Source organism: Poecilia latipinna, unplaced genomic scaffold (assembly GCF_001443285.1).
Source record: "Poecilia latipinna isolate Pla-1442-1.1 unplaced genomic scaffold, P_latipinna-1.0 Scaffold1592, whole genome shotgun sequence".
Classification (NCBI taxonomy): Eukaryota; Metazoa; Chordata; class Actinopteri; order Cyprinodontiformes; family Poeciliidae; genus Poecilia; species Poecilia latipinna.
Window position 1 is genome coordinate 72,663 of NW_015114208.1, and position 19,367 is coordinate 92,029.

At 39.4% G+C, this 19,367-nt stretch overlaps 1 protein-coding gene and 1 long non-coding RNA gene across 2 annotated transcripts; both read left to right on the forward strand.

Moving 5' to 3' along the window:
* Positions 1-1,691: 1,691 nt before the first annotated feature.
* ccdc174 (coiled-coil domain containing 174) lies at positions 1,692-6,314 on the forward strand. The gene is made up of 11 exons (XM_015059055.1): positions 1,692-1,841; positions 2,027-2,134; positions 2,221-2,321; positions 2,406-2,464; positions 2,900-3,053; positions 3,254-3,349; positions 3,760-3,896; positions 4,079-4,173; positions 4,421-4,568; positions 4,681-4,833; positions 5,593-6,314. Exons 1-11 carry the CDS (start codon positions 1,779-1,781, stop codon positions 6,126-6,128), a joined length of 1,650 nt encoding a protein of 549 aa, XP_014914541.1. The 5' UTR covers positions 1,692-1,778; the 3' UTR covers positions 6,129-6,314.
* A 384-nt stretch (positions 6,315-6,698) lies between these two features.
* On the forward strand, positions 6,699-11,252 carry LOC106963878 (uncharacterized). Its single transcript, XR_001428274.1, has 3 exons — positions 6,699-6,782; positions 8,035-8,162; positions 10,306-11,252. It is a non-coding gene; the product is annotated as an uncharacterized LOC106963878 (long non-coding RNA).
* Positions 11,253-19,367: the final 8,115 nt, after the last annotated feature.

Consider the following 19,367-nt stretch of genomic DNA (forward strand, 5'->3'; position numbering starts at 1 on the left):
GCATCGGGTTTGAGAAGAGATCTGTTCAAATGCATACGTCCTCCATTTGTTCCTGTTCCTAATAAGAACGGTTTAAAGGGAATGTAGGTCAGAGCACACTTTGCTGAAGGCTTCAGCACGGACGTCGGAGCAGCCTGTGACCAGCCGGTGAATCTGAAACAAAAGTGTTTACCAACGTTAGATCCATAAGAGACATTCATGTTCTTGTCTCTGGTGGCTTTGTCTGACTTTTTATATGAGAAAAAAAACTAACAAACAGTGAATAGCAGCACTAAACGTTCAAGATAAAGTGCAGAGTAAAATCCTGGAAGCTGCTCAAATATATTTGGCTAAATGGATAAAACTAGAGCTCCCCTGAATCAAATTAACGCTAAATAGTCATTCAGCTACTTTTTCCTGGAATAGAGGTACGGGTGTACACAAGATTTTCTGAACTTTTTCTCAGCCTAAAAAGCTACGGTGCTTGGCAAAAATATTCACAGAGCTTTTACTTCCACATTTTTTTACTACATTCCCAAACTTTAACATAATTTCAGTTTTTATGTGATAAATGAACACAGTGGTGGAAGGAAAGAGAACAGAGGGCCACAAAAATAAAACCTCAACATATCATACGAGTGCCTAAATCTAACTTTATCAATCAAATCAAGTCAGTTTCATTTGTGTTGCACCAAATTACTTAATTGCTAAATGTTTGTTTCAGAGAAGTTTATAATATTTTAAGTTTAAAAGGGAATTTTATTAATAAACCCTGCCACATGCATCCCTTTGAGGACATTCAAAATCTTGATGTGGTCAGAAATGGAAATGAGTTTGAAGATCTTCGGCTTCTTTTGCCTGAACATAAAAAAACTTCTTTTAAAAGTTGCTTTGCACCTTTTATGCAACGCGTCTTCCTCTGTCATGGCTCACAGAAACATTTAGTTCAAGTTTACTAGGACCTGTTCCGTCATATCTTGGCCGCACAAGACTGAATGTTTAACCAGTTGCAAAAATAAACAATCTGTCTGACATGACGTCCTGGCTGTTGAGCCTATCGCTTTAGAGAGGAAGGTAATGCTGCAGGAGAGAGAGAGAGAGAGAGAGACAGATACATCAGCCTTATCTGCAAGGCTGCAGCAGCATCACTGGATCCTGAGGCAGGAGAGATTGCAAACTAAACACTGAGCTGTTTGCTCAGGATTTAAAATGTTCTTCTGATATGCTGAAATAAAACGTAGCATCATAACCTTGTTTTAACAAGGGAACAGAGTGACTTGAGGCTTGATTCAGGTTTTCAAATGTTCCAGATATAAACAGGATTCATAATGAGGCTTTTCTTTCTCTGATCTTGTGAGGAAAAGGCCACACTTATTTTGGGAAGAGAACAAAATTGTCACCACAATTTTTTCTCTCTTACTGTAAACCTCTACTAAACTCTGGGCAAAACACTCAAAATTGATAATTTCATATTCTTTATAATATATTTTCAATGCATTAAATATTTTCAGCTATTCTAGGCCTATATATGCCGTATAATGTTTAATATGTTAATATGTTTTCTTTCAGAGTAACCCAGATTTAACTTCTGGTTGCAAATAAACTGAAAAAGACCTAATGTGAACATTTTGGAACATTTTATACCGTTTAGATGTCCTCCAAGTAGTTCTAGAAAGTGTAAGTGTAGAACGTGTCCACTAGATGGCGCACGAGCGGCAGGCATCTAGTGATTAAGAATATTGGCAAAGAAGAAGGAGTTGGATCATGGCTATGCTAATGGTAACTCAGTAGTAGAGTATATGGTCCACTATAGAGTTAATATGGATAAAAAGAAGAAAACTCTTGAAGTAGCAGCTTCGTCGGTAAGTTAATCGACGTCTACATTGAATAATTAGTCATTTAGGCTTTTGTTATGAAGCTTTGCGTTTTGTAAACGATAAAAACAACTTAGATTAGCTAGGGCCTTGCTAACGCCAACTATAGACTGATATGCGCACTTTTGTTTAAAAAAGAAAAAGCTACATTAATTGGTTCAACGTTTCTGCAGCTGGTGGACCTTAAAGCGGAGCTTTACAGAAAGCAGGAACAGTTTAAACGGGAGAAACTCGGGCAGGAAAATGCTGAAGCTGGACTCAAGACGAAAGTCACCTCTAAGGTAGACCTTAATTAATTTCTTGAAATATTATTAAAGAGTTTTCTGGCGATGCTGACATATTTGAATCCTTTATTTGACTCGTTCAGAAACCTAACATCTTTATTAAGCAAAACGCTGGTGTGTCAGCTAGAGCTGCTAAGGATGCAGAGCAGCTGGCAGAGGAGCAGGTCACTCTGGATACAGCCAGGTGAGTTCATCTTCCACTTCACAGAAAGACTTAATGCTTTCAACCAGACAAGAAGATTAACTTTTGATTTCTGATCCATCACAGGCGTAAACTGGAAGAGAAGGCCAGACTCTATGACCAGATGACAAAGGGAGACTTTCCAGGTTGATTCTTTACAGACTCCGGATAAACTAATAATTATCTAAACCTCATTGTTTATTGGGATTTTATGACAGATCAACACAAAGTAGTGCGTAATTGTGCAGATAATACACAGTTTTAAAAATATTTTTACAGATGGCAATCTGAGCTATTGTGTTAAATGGAGAATTTCTGTAAACTTTCAAGTCACGTCACTGACGCTCAACTGGATTTAGATCTGGACTTTGACTTGGCCATTCTTACACTAAATGTGACTAAATGTGACAACCAAAACTAGCTATGTTAGACCTTATGTTGCATGGTTTACATGTACTTGTATAACATATACAAAACATACAGTTTTGGGAATATGGATAATATGGATATTTTTCAAAGCACTGTTCATGTAATAAAAGGTTGCAGTGGCTTTGGGTTGAACTTCTCCTATTAATTGCCAGATGAAGAGACAGAGGCACTGTACCTCGTTGACTTCACCCAGAAGATAATCAACAAGAAGAGAGAAACTCTTGCACAGAAGGAGATGCAGGATGAGGATGAGGATAAAGCCAGGTTGTCACCCATCCCTCCTCCCCAGAATCCAGATGAGGAATGGTAATGTCTGATTTTCTATATTGGGCGAAGAAAGTTTTATCTTTGCGTACTGCATCATTTATGGGGTTCATGTTTTATATGTTAAAAAAAATCAAGCTGAGAAAACTAACTTATGTTTGTCAAATCTTTAACAATTTCAAGTCAAACGTGGCTTTTCAAATCACGTAAAATAACGGTAAATGGTATTTGTGTCTTTTCAGGGTGGATTATGTGGATGCTTTGGGACGGTCTAGAAGATGCATGAAGAAAGATCTGCCAAACTTTGTGAAAATGGACCAGGATCTTAACGGAAAAGGGTAAACAATGTAGAGAGATCAGCCACTCAGGCAGCACATAAAGACAAAAGAGGAGGAGGAGACTAGTCATGTTTTTGTCTACTCCTAATGAGAGACGAATAAACATCAATCGTATAAAGCTGCATGAAACTATTCCTGTTTTTCTGTTAAAAATAAAAAGATCAGATAGTTTGTAGAAGGTGTCATTGGACATTCTAGGGTTACATGTTAAAAGGTGAAGATCAGTGAAGCACGTTTTGGTTTCTCCTTTGGTTAAACAAAGACAACAGTCCTAGTATGAAGTTAATTTGGGAAGTGTTTTCAATAAGGTGCCATCATATCAAGTTGAGCTTTTTATGGCGTCTTCTTTGTATATTTTATTTCTTGTTCCATATAATCTGTTTATGATGCCTTGCTGCTGCGCTCCATAGGATAATCCCGAACGACAAGACCTTACTCTCAGAGGACATGCGTCGAGAGCTGCAGCGGCAGGAGTGGGAGAGGGAGGAGGAGGAGGCCATGAAGAGGCCGGTTGGACCCATCCACTACGAGGACATTAGAGCACAAGGTGAGCAGAAACCTGCCAACACCGCAGTGATTCAGGCAAACTTTCAATACCCGTTTCCTGCATTAATGCACTTTGCAAATCAGTTTCCCATTTGGGACAATAAGACGTTTGAAGTTCCATTTTATGTGAAATGGTGCTGAAGTGTTTTCTTCTTATCCCTCCCCGCCCCCCAACTATTTCAGAGGCCAGAGAGCTCGGTGTGGGCTACTTCGCTTTCTCTCAGGACCAAGAGCAGCGCAGGAAGCAAAGAGAAACTCTGGACATGCTCAGAGACCAGGTGGGTTCATCAATAAACAGGAATAACAAAACCCACGCATGATATTTGTAACCATGAGGCATGTACGAAGCAGCATTTAAACATACTGTCCCATGAGGAAGGACAGAAACCTCATGATGGAATCGACACCAGTTGACAATATGCTGGGACATGAAGTTATTTCTTCTGATTATACTGCAGACCAGTCAACTAAGCTGCTCCATGCTGAATGCGAAATGTTTCCCGCTGCATCCGTTCTCTCCTTTAGACGACAGATCAGCGGACGAAAAGAGAACGGCTCAAAGAGAAGAGGCAGGCCGTCCTGCAGGCTCGACTGGCCAAGGTGAGGCAGAGGAAGATGAAGAAGGCAAAGCTGGATGGCACCGAGGAAGAGGAGAAAGAGGAAGAAAATCGAGGTCGGCATATGTTACTCACTGAACTGTTAGATATTTTGCAGTGAAGTCGACATTATGTTTTTGGTTGTGACAGACATGTTAGTGAAGGATTGTTGTCGATCACTTGTTCCAGCGGAGGAAGAGGAGGATGAGCCAGTCGGACCGATCCCTCAGCCGGACGTGCCGCCAGAGGTCAGCACTCTGAAGAGGGTGGAGGTGGAGATCCAGGAGAGGAGGGACACCAAACCCGGAGTCCCTCATGTCAGAGAATGGGACAGAGGCAAAGGTAATCCTCGTTATTTAAACGTTTGTAAGAAAACATTTACGTTATTAAATCATGAATGTAATAAGAATTGTCCAATAATGTGATGCAAGGGAAAAACTTTTTGGTAACACTTTATTTGAAGGGGTGTGCATAAGACTGACATAACACCGTCATAAACATGACATAACACCTGTCATGAACATAAAGAAGCCTTTATGAATGTTTGACAGTTGTCATGAAGTGTCATTCATAATGACACTTTTAATGCAAAGTTGCTCTAAAAGTTGCATTGAAAGTCCATTAAAAATGCCAACTTTGCATTAAATTATCATAATTTACAAAATCATGCAAAGTTGGCACTTTTAATTTACCGAATGACACTTCATGACAACAGTCATAAACATTCATAAAGACTTCTTTATGTTCATGACAGATGTTATGTCATGATTATGACAGTGTCATGCCAGTCTTATGCACACCCCTTCAAATAAAGTGTTACCAACTTTTTTTAGCTAACAATATCAAGCTGTACATTAAACAAAAGGCCACAACTTAAAATGTTTTTATGTGAATCTAACGTTTCTATGGGTAAATTGGGTAATAAAACTAACTAGCTTCAGAAGGCATCTTCATTTTTAAATAATTTCCAAAAAATTTTTTAGTACGTTCACAAACTCTTCAACTTAATCTTTTATGTTAGTACTGCCGTAAAGTTCAAGATCTTTGAATTTGCTGAAGCTTTCACTTCTTGTTTGCTTCTTTTGTATTTCTTTTTCCCAGAATTCATGTTTAGCGAATGGAAAACTCGACGCAGAGATGAGCGAGACTCTGAGTTTGCTCCTCCCTCTGCTTACTTCGCTGATGACAAAAGACCAAAACCAGGAAAGGCTAAAATTCATCAGAGTAAATCAAACATGTTCTTTAAGACAACAACATTTCCAGAAGAAGTTCCCGAGACCAAACCAGAACCTCCTGCTGTGTCTTCACCACCTGAGCCCCAGAAGGAAAATCCCCCAGCATCCTCTCTGTCTACACAGCCCACACCTCCAGGAAGCTCCTTACCTTCAGCTCCACCTTTCATTCCTCAGTATCCACCGCCTCCTCCATTCTATCCCCCGTTTCCTCCACCGCCTCCCTTTCAGTTTGCAGGACCTCCTCCTGCCTTTCCTCCGTTCCCCCTGCCGTATCAGTACCCGACCCGGTACGCATCCCAGGAGCCGCCGCCTCCAGGAGAAGAGGGCCAGACTCAGCAGGTTTCTGGAGGCGCGCCTCAGAGTTTAGACGCCATGTTGTCCTTCTACAGGAACTCCACCTGAGGGCTTCTTCCATGAACATAAACACTTCAACTGAGCTAATAGAAACCGAGTCTCACTAAGAATTAAAGTATTTAATAAACAGGTTTCCATTGAAAACTGTTGCTTTTAGTTTTTGTTTTGTTTTGCTGTATTTGAAAATGTTTTATCTTTCATGCTGCTCCAAGTAAAATTCTTCATGAAACTATATCCAAAGTGGTTTGATCTTTCTGAAATGTGGAAATTTATCGTTTTCTTTTACCTTCTGCGTGTCGCAGTATAAAAGTAGCCACCAGATGGCGCTTTACTAGTATGTAAAATTGATCAACAATAATAATAATCCATAGATCCGAACAACAATATCCCTCAGTGCTGAGGCATCTTCTGCTGTTTTGATTGAGCAAAGTAGGAGGGTATACCGCTCCAAGATGGCCGCCGTATTTCCTGCACCGGAGCGGTCAATGCGGGGTCTACTCTTATATTATGTCTATGCCACAATGTACATTAGCATGTGTTTACTACTGTGGCTTGTGTTTGTGAGACGGTCACGCACGTTGTAGCTGCGCTGTGACGTGAAATGGGCATTAACCAATGAAACGCGGCCCCTGTGGTAGGTAAGGTCCGTTGGAGTAGCACAGACTGCGTCTCCCTTGTGCTCATTTACATGCTGTTTTTCAGGTGAGAATAACCCTCAAGTTTATTTTAACTAAGTACTTTTATTATTTGGTACTGTTCGAGGAATGTTTAAGGAAATGTGTTAATGTGTTAAAAGATATTAGACGAGTTTTGTTGCGTTTCTGAGCCAGCAGCGGCTAGAGGAAGTAGCCAACAGGCCATGATGCTAGTTGGTTAGCACACACTGTAGCGGTGGGAAAGAGCGGGATAGTAGGTGCAACCACTGAATTACTAACGGTAATCGCTTGTAAAGGAAACTGTCATATATTTTAGATTCATTGTACACCAACTGAAATATTTCAGGTCTTTTATTGTTTTAATACTGATGAGTTTGGCATACAGCTCATGAAAATCCAAAATTCCTATCTCAAAAAATTAGCATATTTCATCTGACCAATAAAAGAAAAGCGTTTTAATACCAAAAAAGTCAACCTTCAAATAATTATGTTCAGTTATGCACTCAATACTTGGTCGGGAATCCTTTTGCAGAAATGACTGCTTCAATGCGGCATGGCGTGGAGGCTTTCAGCCTGTGGCACTGCTGAGGTGTTATGGAGGCCCAGAATGCTTCGATTGCGGCCTTAAGCTCTGAAAGACTAATACTTTGTCTTATACCTACATTTTTTCCACTTTAAAGACATTTCTATTAGCCAGTGAACTGCCTGTGCTGGAGATCCAGATGTGAATTTAATTGAAGTCGAGGAGGCCTTAAATAGACAGCTGTTGCTTGAGCACATTTTTCCTCTCATGCTTTTTCCTACCACTCAATTTTCCATGAATATGTTTGGATACAGTGGACAGCCAGCATTTTGAGCATTTTGAACAACAACCTGTTGTGGTTTTCTCTCCTTGTGGTTTATCCCTTCAACAGATGGAGTATCACAGAATGTTACATTTCTGAAACAAAACTCCTTTTTAGTGGGCTTATGTTGTAGTCAAATTATCTCAGAAACAAATTTTTTGATTTGTAGCTCATAATCACCAAGAACGATAGGAATAAGCTCTCTGCAGTCTGTTTCATTGCAGTGAGCCTTCATGTTTTTGAGCAATGAGGTCAAACCTCTAAGTTGAGCACAAGGCAGCCTGGTTGAAGTTCACCACAGGAAAACTAGGACTTTAAGTCTGCTATAGTCAAAAACATTTGTAACCTGCTACTTTCAGAGGAGGAAATGTATTTGGAGAATGTTTCAGACCTGATTTAGCTTTATTTATATAATTGTCTCGTCTTATCTCTAAAGCTTCCTTTGTTTTCTAGCTTAAAGCCTGAGCTGAACGTTTTGCCCGTCTCTCTCTCTGGTGCTGCGTCTTCTCCTTCTTTGAGGGTTCCTGGCTGGGACAGGCCGGGTCTGGTCCCGTGTTAACGCAGTTATACAGAGATAAAAGGTAAACAGGGAACAGCCGATCCAACAAGCTGTGATGGATATCTTGTATATAAAAATAGCTTTGATTGGATAAAATGCTTTCCCTCCCAGTGGGATTCAGGGAGTCAAAGAATCCATCTGAAGGTCACTTTGTGCAAAAAGTCCTTTGTTTACTTTATTTGTTTCTGCCTGAATCTGCCCTGAATTGGTTCTCTGCTAATCCTCATTTTCTTTAGCCCGTGCAAAATGTTAACCATTTTGCTGAAATCCACTTATTTACTCTCTGTAGCATGAAAACACAACGACTTTCAGCACGACGGATTAAACGACTGCTCTCCTCAGCCAACACACTTGCTTTTCTTGCAACAGGCTCGCACAATTACAGAATCGGACATGTTTAAAACCTGCAGATGCGCAGGGATCTAACCTGCTCCTCTATGAGAGGCTTTTAATCTTTGAGGCAGTTTTATGATGCAGACTTTCAATGACACAGCTGGGGACTGAATCTGTCAACTGGGAAAGGGAATCAAACTCATAAATTTCTAACTCTGGGGCAGACGAGACAAATATAAGTTCAGTAAAATAAAGCTTTTGAAAGCTCACCATAAATGAACAGTGCAACTTTAGACTACATCTATAAACTCAAGAATACATACAACAGTTTTATGTTTTTGGTTCGCTTTTGACTCCATACCAGCAGCAGATTAAATCTAAGGGGAAGATTTTAATGTCCGAAGAAATTAATTTCTAACATGTCAGCCTAAAACAGATCTTGTTTTCTCTCTGAATCCATCATCTCATCTCCGTCTTATGCTGAGTTTCAGTAACGTAACACTATTCACCGATTTAATCAAACTTTTATATGTTGAATACATAATTATTTTACAAAAAATTATATTAAAATCAATAAAACCATCCATACCATGTGAACTTTTCACAATTTCTCACCCTGCATCAAACTTCAAGGTATTTTATTGCAATTTTATCTGATCGACCAACAAAAAGAATCAGAACAGTGAAAAGGAAGAGAAACTATACATTATTTTCTATTTCTGCATGCATTTGTATTCAGTCCCTGCTTACTCCAACGTATAAAATCCAGTGCAACTCATTGCATTCAGAAGTCACCTAAGTAGTAAGTACCAGTTCACTTGTGTGCAATGTAAACTCAGTGGACATACAGCTGTTTTGCAAGTAGAGTTGGATCACGAAAGGATGTCCTGTTTTTAAATATTTCACAGAGATCTGCTCAATCCGTCTTCTGAAAACGGAAAGAGCTCAGCTGCAAAGCTACCAGAACTCAAGCATGTGGAGGAAACGGGTCCAGTCAGATGAAACCATTTTTTTTTTACTTTCTGGCTGGTTTAAATGAACATTTGTGAAGGAAAACTATCTGTGCAGATCGAGGAGCTACTTCGTAGTCCAATGCTCCCAAATGCAGTTGCAAACGGGTTAACAGAGAAATGTTGTGACAATGCGCTGAAGGCGGAGTGCTGAAAAGATCAGGAGCTTCCTAAAGAGACAGAGGCCAATTTTAAGGCGTCAGATTTTGAAGTCTTTTAAGTCATAGTTGATATACACAGCATTTTATAACAACTGAAGGTAACATAGTTACTTGATTGTGCTATAAAATGACATTACGACTCCTTTAAAGTCCAGGCTGGATTTGCAAATTAGCCTGTGGCTACAAAACCTTCATAAAACGTTTGCTTTGTTTTTCTAACATTGTTTACTGTGCTGTCCTTGATTAAATAAACTTGAATTCAGTCGAGTCCATCTTAGAAAGAGCTGAAAGATTTCACCAATGTTTTTCATCCAGCCTGACGCTATTTATGGAAATAAACAAATAAATGAAATAAAAATGAAGGGGCAAAAAGTTTCAGCCCCTGGATGTGCAAAGCTGGTAGAGATTTGCAGCAAAAAAGTGTTGAATCATTGGAGTTAATTACATTCACCAATGTGCTTCTTTGCGCTGCTCTGTCACATAAAATATGTTTATGGTTGTAATGTGGCAACATCTGAAAAGAATACAAAGGGTGTGAATATTTATCTTCAACTCCTGTGACTACAATTAACCAACCAGGAATCGTGTCCGCAGATTAAACAATGTTACTGCCTTTATCTCCGTCATCTGCTTAACACATGCACTTGTTTTGCTGCTGTAGGTTCCTTTAATGGCTCCTCAGTGGATAGACGTGCAGTGGCATGCAACACCACCTGCACTCTGTGAGAGGACACGATTCAGCAGGAGCCACGGGGCCTTCGGTCAGCATCGCCCCACGGTGCGCTGTAATGAGTTGCTGAGCTTAATGAGAGCTAATGTCATCACGGCCATTGAACCCCTCTTGCCACGAGGCCCTGCTGGCGCCTCCCGCTGCGTTGCCGCTAAACAGCAACGTGGAAACCAGGCTGGTGGCAGCGAGCTTGATAGCAGGCCTGCTGCAGTTTGGGCTCTGAAGCAGATGGATCGCATGGAGGAGGACAAGAGCCTGTGGAGTTCGTAATGGATCCAATCACAAGTCAGGGCAGCTGGGTTAATGTTGGGGATAATTCTCTGTCTTTATTTTGACCATGAACTAACTACTAGTGGTGGTGAAATTTAACAGCTTTGATTCACACGCAAACTTTTCAGCTTAAACTTCAAGATTGGATTTCAGGTTTGCACATAAATGAAGTGATTGCAGAGGTTCTCCAGGTAAAAATCCTGATCTGTTTATGTATGTAGAATGAACTACTTTCAAAATTATACTGTGAAACTGGAGTTACATGGAGTCCCATTTGTGGCCCCTATGGCATCAGAGATGCTCAAAAACCCCTTTAGAAGCTCTAACAGTAAAATCAGAAATAGAAATTGAAATACATTTTATTGTCCCACAGAGGGGAAATTCACAGTAACAAAGTGACAGGCAAATTAAGCAAGTAGATTCACACAAAGATACAAGAAATATTAAAAAAATATATCATAAAAACAGAATTACGACTAAAAAATAGTATTCAGTTATTAAAAATAGCATATTCTGATCAAAACAAATGTGCAACTTAACAGGATAATTTAAAAGCATGTACACATTCAACAACCTAATTACAATAAGTGACAATAAAAACTAAGTTGTAAGTTAATTTTGTCTTATTTCAAGTGTACCAAGATATTTTCTCTAGAAACTAGACAAAAATACTTGGTAATATTTTGTTTTTTTGGATTGAAGGTAAATACTTCAATCCCGAAAATACCGGTAATTTTAATACTAATGTGATCAGATTGATATTTTAGTTTCAGATTCCCTCATGAAATACTATTTTATTTTGGTATTGTAGTTTCTCGACTCTTTGATTTGTTCTTAAACGATAATTTTTTTGTACTTTGTTTATTTAGGAAACAACAAACATATATATCTTTTGTTTTCATATTGTTTGTTTATCATGTAATTATATTATTAAAGTATTTTGTAGACATATATAAACTTTATTTAAATTCTGTCCTACATTTTAGCAAAAATAATTCATAGAAAAAAACACAAAAATACACAAATTCAGATGTTTGATGATGTGTTAAAATAATAATGATGAAATGGTATCGGCATTAGTATTGGCGCTACTGATTCTGTATTTACTTGGTATCGGATCGATACAAAAAATACGCAGAGGAGGAGAGACAAAGAAAATAAGTAAATAATCAGCAAAGTGATGCGTTAAAATGATACGGGCTGCAAACGAAGAGACTGGATTCAGGAACTGGCAGCAAAAATACTAAAGATTTAAAAGATCTGCAATGTTCTCATAAGCACTACAATTTTAATCTACACATAAAAATACACAATCAAATCTGAGAATTGATCTTTCATTTACTAGGTGTGCAGTAATAGAGTACATCTGTATTTGAACATATTATGACATTTATAGAGAAATCATTAGAAGAGAGAGAGCGAGGATTAAACCTGCGTTCTCACTCATATTTTGTGGGATTTGCCGACAATAAGAGATTAAGTTCAGTAATACCAGACTTATTTTTCTGAATGCCGCCGTTACACTAGCAGCGTAATAAGCGTTCTGCCTCAGATGGCTGAGTTTATCTCAGGATTGTTGCCACAAGCGGCTCTGCATTGATTTTCATTCTCTTGGAATCTCACCAGCTTCTCTCTGCCTTAAACATGTTTTTAAGTAAAAAATAATAGTTTGACCGCATTAATTACCCGGCTTGCAGCCTCAATGTGAGGAGCTAATGCGTTTGGGATGCTGAGGCTGATTTAAGTGTGTGTGTGTGTGTGTGTGTGTGTGTGTGTGTGTGTGGTACTATGGGACAGTTTGTCTTCCAGGGAGCATGTGTGTGTCGTCTCACAGCCACCGCCTCCTACCCCTCCTCCTCGTCCTCACCAAGCTGGATAAAGGTATTAGCGCGGTAATGTTGACACTGCATCCACACTCGTAATGGCCTCATAAATTTTGTCCGTGTGAAAGAGAAAAAAACAAAAAAAAAAACTAAACAAAGACCTGCAGAGGGGCTCTGGGCTCATTGGCAGTCGGCTCAGTTCTCGTTGTTCCTGAACCTCCACATTGAAGGGACAACTTTGGCTAATTTCTTGCTTATGTTTCATCCATAACTGTTTAAACGGGTTTCATTTAAATTAATGAACGCCTGAAATTCAGTTTGTCAGAGAATTGACCGGTGGCCGATAAAAAGGCTTGAGAAGACTGCTGACAAAACAGCTGTCCAGGAAACAGTCAATAACACAGCAGAGGGGAAGCCACAAAGAGTCACTGCTGAAGAAGCAGGTGCTTCACGGAATGCGTAATAATGGAAAGTTCAGTGGAAGGAAAAGCTATGGTGGATAAACATGGGGGAATTTTTCTGCTATAATCCAAGAGCACACATTTTCAGTCGGAAAACAGGAAAATGTCCTTTGTCCTCAAAACTTTTAATACTTTTGCTTACATTTTTATTCTGAGAGCAGAACTTCATGTCTTTCTTCTCAAAACCTATAACGATTGCACCAATAGAAAAAAAAATTAAAATTAACTGCTTAAAGACCCATCACAAAGAGATGTATGCTATATAATCTGCAACTGCCTCGTTGTTTCAATTAAGACTTTACTCTTCTCACCTGGACAAAGTTTTGCACTGTTCCTAATAGTCAGTTTTGCTTTTCATTTCAGAATCAGGGTCCTAAATTTTGGAGGGAGATTTTTAGCAGATTAAACATACCTTTTTAAAAAAATGTTTTTTTTGCTTTGTTCTGATCTACTTTCTGACCTAAATTGTCCTGTTTTCATTAGCTGCAAGTGGTAAATCAACACGTCTCAGCAGAAATAGAGGCTTGAAAACCTCAGCCTAAGTGTAGTTAATCAATATAATGTGCTTCACTTAGCGAATTGTGTTACTGACATGAATTGACATTCATTTATTAAATATGACAGCATAGAACAAGGATTGAACCGGCGTTAGGACAGGTGCCGTGTTTTTACAGCAACATGACTCAAAATGACCTTCAGTTATCTTGACTCATTTCTGTCCGCCTGGCTCTCTTTACAAAACACTTTTATGTTTGTCGCCAAATTATCCGGGGAATCCACGCTCAGCTCAGACGCTTTGCAGCATGCGGCTGTAGAGAATACAAACAAATCCCCACTCCAGGACAAAATGATTTAAACCCCGTTAAAAAAGAGGAAAGAAAAACATACCGCATAATATAAGCAAGTAGAAGTTGACCTCCTTTATCAGCTGAACTCAATAGAAAGAATACCGGAGTTATATTGTCTACTTCTCACACATATTGATTTTTAAAAATTTTAATCAATTTCCTTGTTGTCTTTTGAAGGATAAACTCAAGAAGATGTAGGTTTTCCTAACATTTTCCGTGTTAATTTAGATGTTCAGTGACTTGAGTCAGCAAGATGGATAAGATGAATCAGTAAAACTTTACAGTGAGCTGTGTGCTGACAGTGATATGCGACAGCTAGCGACTTCGTCTTAATTAGAGGCTGTAAAGGGAGGAAGGAAGCTTTCTTGGCAGCAAAGATGTCACCCTCGCTCTCTGCAGAACCCTGTGGCCAGTATTGATTGTAAGATCCAGCGCCTGTTAAGGGACGGCTTGCATCCAAATGTGTCCTTCGGTAAAAGATTAATGCTGTCGCTGAAAAACAGACTCAATCTAGCCCTGTTTTCCCTCTTCATTATTAATGGCAGTTTGCTGAATTAAAAGTAAACTTTGGATTTCAAACTTAAAGAATGAGACGTTAGTTTCAACATTATGAGAAGAAGTGGCAGGAAAATGCTTTTGTGGTTATAATTTAAATCTCAAATGATCTCATAATTTCCATTCAGTCCTAAAATAAATCACTTGTGAGTATTGATCAAAGGGTTGCAGTTATGCTTTGGGTAAACCAACTGAAATAATTAGGTTAAAACTCTTACTTCGGAATGGAAAACGTTCCTCTACAACCACAGCGTCAAAATTCAACATGGCTGCCGCACATATAAAACAAAAACAAAGCAACTGCCAGTGGTGGCTTTTCCATGATTGGCGTCCTGGATAAGCTCCTCCTTCTGCCACCCCAACAGCCAATCAAAGTACAGGAAATTATCTGAGATTAAATACGGTGCAGCTCCACACAACACATTTCCAGTAGCAAACAGTGTCCGTTACACTGTACATGAGAAAAAGAAATAATAATAAAGTTCTCCAGGCTGCTTAACTATCTGCTAAGTTTTACTTCTTATGTGGTTCTTGGGTGTCCTCCTTTCTAATGCTGCCCTGGGCATCTGCCCATATCACCCATATATTAAATAATTGTTACTTTGTACATCTAATAGCTTATGTCTGGTCAAATCTGTAACACACAAGGCACTGGGCAGTTTTCACTGACCACTTTGTTAGATGCACTAGCTCCTGTTAACATAAACAGCAAGTCAACCAGTTAGAAAGAGCATCAGCAAATAGATGTAGCAAAGATGATTTGCTAAAGTTCAAGTCGAACATGAGAGTGAAGACAAAAAAGGATTTAACGGACTTTGAATGGGCCATTCTAACCTTTACCTCCCTTTGAAACTAGAATAAAATATGCTGTGTTGGCCCCTTACGGAAATATAATACTTTTCTACCAGTACAACAAATACAAATATAAGGAATATTTTTGCCTTAAATAAAGAGCAGCAGAGTCGTCACAGTTTTTTCTGCTCCTTTTTTAATAAAAACTGTAAAAGGTTTTGGTCATTTCACTTACATTTCTACTGTTTAAAGCTGAAAATGTTTTTTTGGGGGGGGGGATTTTTTCCCCCTGCTGCATGCAAATAAACACATATTATGAGATGCATTTGAAGGCAACACGCAACACTCATCACACGAGGTCAATCCAGGTTAATCCTTTGTGGTTTTAGTCAGATGTGAGATCCCGGCTCAGATGAAGGAGGTGGCTGCTCATGCTTTCACATGACAAGAACATGATGGATGTATTTATTTCTAAGGTTTCAACCAATATTCAAATAGATTCAGAGCCAGCTGGTGGCATTGAGAGCCAATTCATTTAATAATGATGAGGTGTGGAGATTATTACGGATATATTCAGGCTTTACTGAGCAAAGTGAGGAGAATTAGGACTAATAACACTCTCATCTGACACGCATTCAACTTTATCCAGGTTATGGGGCGTTCGAGGATGCTTGTGCCTGATCCATCGGGCCAGACAACCTTGCACACACACTGCTATGCTAAAGTACTAAAACCTTTCATTTTTAGCGATTTTGTTATGTTATAACCACCAACTTTAAATTAATTTGAAAATGTAGAATGTTCTCAACCTCAAAATTGAATCAGCTGCATTTATTCTGAGATCATAGTTTCTACTGGAGGCTTTTGATTTTAAGGTATTTTATTTTAGGGGGATCAGAGCCACACTTCAGATTTGTGTTTGCAAAACAGAACTAAACCAAGTCTGATTTTTCCTTCAGTTCACAGTCGTTTGGTCGAAACGTGAGAAAATGTTGTCATAAGGCTGTAAATAGTTTGTCGATTTACCTGTGCTCCTTAATTTACTGCACTCCAAACGCATTCTTGGCCCTCACTTGCTTCCTCTGAATAAGCTTCTTGCTAAGAATCCTCCGTGTTCTCAACTCTTTGGAAAGCAAAAGGAGCTTCACGAGGAAACCGCTATTTTAATTACACACGTCTCACACACCTTAGAACAAACATTCTCACAGAAGAACAAAAACAACCTTCCAGCTGTGTTTTCTTCCTCAGCTCGATGTGAAGGGAAGCTAAATTTACACCACCAAGACACAAGGGTTTGTTCCTGCATCCACTTGGTTCAACAACCGGACAGTTTACATGTCCGAAAGACTAAACAGTGAAAAAAAAAAAAAATCAACATTGACTACGTGTCTGTTGGGCGTAAAATAAAATGTCATTCCTGTAAAATTAACGTCAAACACAAGCTTAGTTTTTTCATCAGAGGTGTTAACCGCTTAATACAAAACACAAGTTAAAAGCAAATAAAGTTGCAAATAGTAAAAGTAAAACCTTCCCCTTTAAACTTTCAGTGATGTAAAACGGCAGGACAATGAGGTGGAAGTTGAAACTATCTGGGATTATCTTTTTAAATTCAGTGGCCACACCCTGTGCGCTCTTTGCTGAAAGACTAGAAAACAGTCGCAGGAAGGACTATATCAAGATGGAGTTCCTTTTTTAAGTCCCAGTCTTATTGTTCCACCTCGGAGCGGGAGAGAGGAGCAGACGCTCTCCTTCCTCGCCTGACGTAAACAGGAGACCCACAAACAACGAGCGACCTCAGGGTCAGACTTCTCAAAAATGTTTGCCTTGTCCTCTACCTGTTAAGGGTAAACACAGTGAATTTGCAATATCCACTGACACACTCCTCATTTTGGCTACTTGATCTGTGGTTTGAGACCCGAATGGAAAGATCTGGGCCAGATGCAAAATATTTCTACACAGAATTATACAGTGGCTTTTTGGGACACTCAAAGATGCTTAAAATGCTGTTTGATGGAAAACTAAAACTTCACCATGAACACACCTTCCTCACTGTGAGACATGGTGGTGGCAGCATCATGCTGCGAAGATGCTTTTCTTCAGTCTGAACAGGAAAGCTAACCAAGTTAAGAAGTCGAATTGAGCTAAATAAAGGACAAAAGTGGAAGAAAACCTATTAGAAGCTGCAGCAGAAAAGCTACCGTAATCACACAGCCTGTGTGATGCAATGTATTCACACATTAGAATGGTCCAGTCAAAGTTCAGACCTACTGGTGAATCTAACTGACAAGCTGTGGCAGAGCATAAAACGTAAAACTGATGCCTTATTGGGCATTTTTTTAGCCACTGTTTTCAAATAAAATGTCAAAAACAAACCATGAACACGTATACAAAACCCAAATAAGATATTTTTGTGGTAAAGCTTTTAAAGAGTTAACGTGGAGAAGGTCCTTTGTTACCTTGTATGTAGAGGATATGATTCTGTTTATGCCCGAGTCCCACATGGATTTGTGCAAATGCAGATTAAGCTTAGCATGAAAAAACTTTGTTGTACATACATTCAACAATAAACTGGATTCATGTGTGGTGCTGACCTTTTCTGCTTTGGGCACCTGAACTTTAACGTACAACTCCACTATAATCCGTTTTATTAATCTGCTTACACGCAATGTTTGGGCTTCACTTTTTATGAATGAAGAAAATAAAATATGGTATCCCCGCCCCTCCTGCATCATATAGAAGCGCACGATGCTGAAATGCTGTGGTTTGTTCTAATCCTGACAATTACATGATATTTCACTGCAACAATATAATACAACCTGTATCTTATCTAAGCGTTATGATCGTAAGTCTGCATGCGAGAGCTGCTGCTCATCCAAGACAAAATAAATTCGAGCTTCTCGATGTTCTCAGAGGATCTGTTGGTGCTGGTTGGGGCCGCGGAGCACAATTTATCATCCTCCCCTTTATTGACTCAAGATGAAAACACAATAATTGCACCAACAAAAACGAGGCCAGAGGTGCAACCACATAATGTTTGTTAATGAGCTGAACACCCACTTAGTCACGGCACATTTATGGTGCATTTGACTAAAATTAGCCATAAAGTTTAAGTTTCTTATTTGAATCTATAAGGACTTTCAAAAACAAATCATACTGAGCTATTGTACCAAGGAGCCTATCAACGAATGACAATCATATGCCAGCAGCCACGGCCCGACTGCCTGATGTAGAGAGGGATTGACTTTTGCCCTTTAAGTGTGATGCATTAATCATTTTTCTGCTATTGAAGGGGAAAGCCTCAGTGTGCAGCAAAGCTTCAGATGTATTGCACTTACAGTCCCAGTCGCCCAAGTGTCTGATTTTTTATATAAATGTGTCTGCTGAGCGATGTACTCCTATTCAAAAACTGGAGCAACTACAGAGGTATCTACAGCACTTTCCTTAAGATCTACAGCACTTCACATTATGTGAAAATGATTGCTGCATAACTCTGAAGCTGGGAGCGAAGAGGCTGTTCAGAAACTGTGAAATTGCATTATCAAATAGGGATTAAATGAATGAACTGTGGTTCTGACCGCAGACTTGCGGGTTTTCTGAGCCTCCCTTTGAGAAATTTGTATCTGAAACATGCAGCCATCCTCATCCATTTTAATGTAAAAATGGAGCACTTTTACAAATGAGGTCAAGCCCTCTCCGAAAACAAATGGACCCAAATATGAAATAGTTTCATGCGATACACGGCTTAAAACAACCTGTAGTACACGGCAGCTGTTTTTCCCCTCTGCAGCTGCACCGATCAGCCTCACAGTCACCGCCCTTATTAATGCAGTTGTTTGTTTGCGGTGGTCCACTACACACATGTTTTTAGTGTAATAAATCTTCACCAGCTGACCACAGTTCAGTTTTTTTTTTTGTCTTTACTTCAGCGCTGGTGAGTCACAGTGAATGTACGGTTAAATAGTGTCCATGGGCTGCTAAGGATGTGGAGCTGGGCTGAGCAGGAAACAGGGAGAGCAGTTTCCTGTTTTGTAATAAAAAAAAAGAGCCTGTTGTGCAGCAATCAAACAGACAGATGGGTGTGCAGTGGGAACAAGGCTGGTTTATCAGTGTGGGGGGCTTTATTCCAGCTTCAGGATACTTCCATGAGAACTATTATTTACCACAGCCACTCTGTTAAAACAAATAGCTAGAATCCAGTCAATAAAACTGATGCGACAAGGCGCTGGGTAGATCTTATCCAACAC

What these genes read in the sequence shown, in the direction of transcription:
- ccdc174 (XM_015059055.1), top strand. Translation starts at nt 1,779, where the DNA reads ATGGTCCACTATAGAGTTAATATGGATAAAAAGAAGAAAACTCTTGAA. An exon ending in GACAAAGGGAGACTTTCCAG is followed by an intron (nt 2,465 to 2,899) that starts GTTGATTCTTTA and finishes ATTAATTGCCAG; the next exon opens with ATGAAGAGACAGAGGCACTG. An exon ending in AGAATGGGACAGAGGCAAAG is followed by an intron (nt 4,834 to 5,592) that starts GTAATCCTCGTT and finishes TCTTTTTCCCAG; the next exon opens with AATTCATGTTTAGCGAATGG.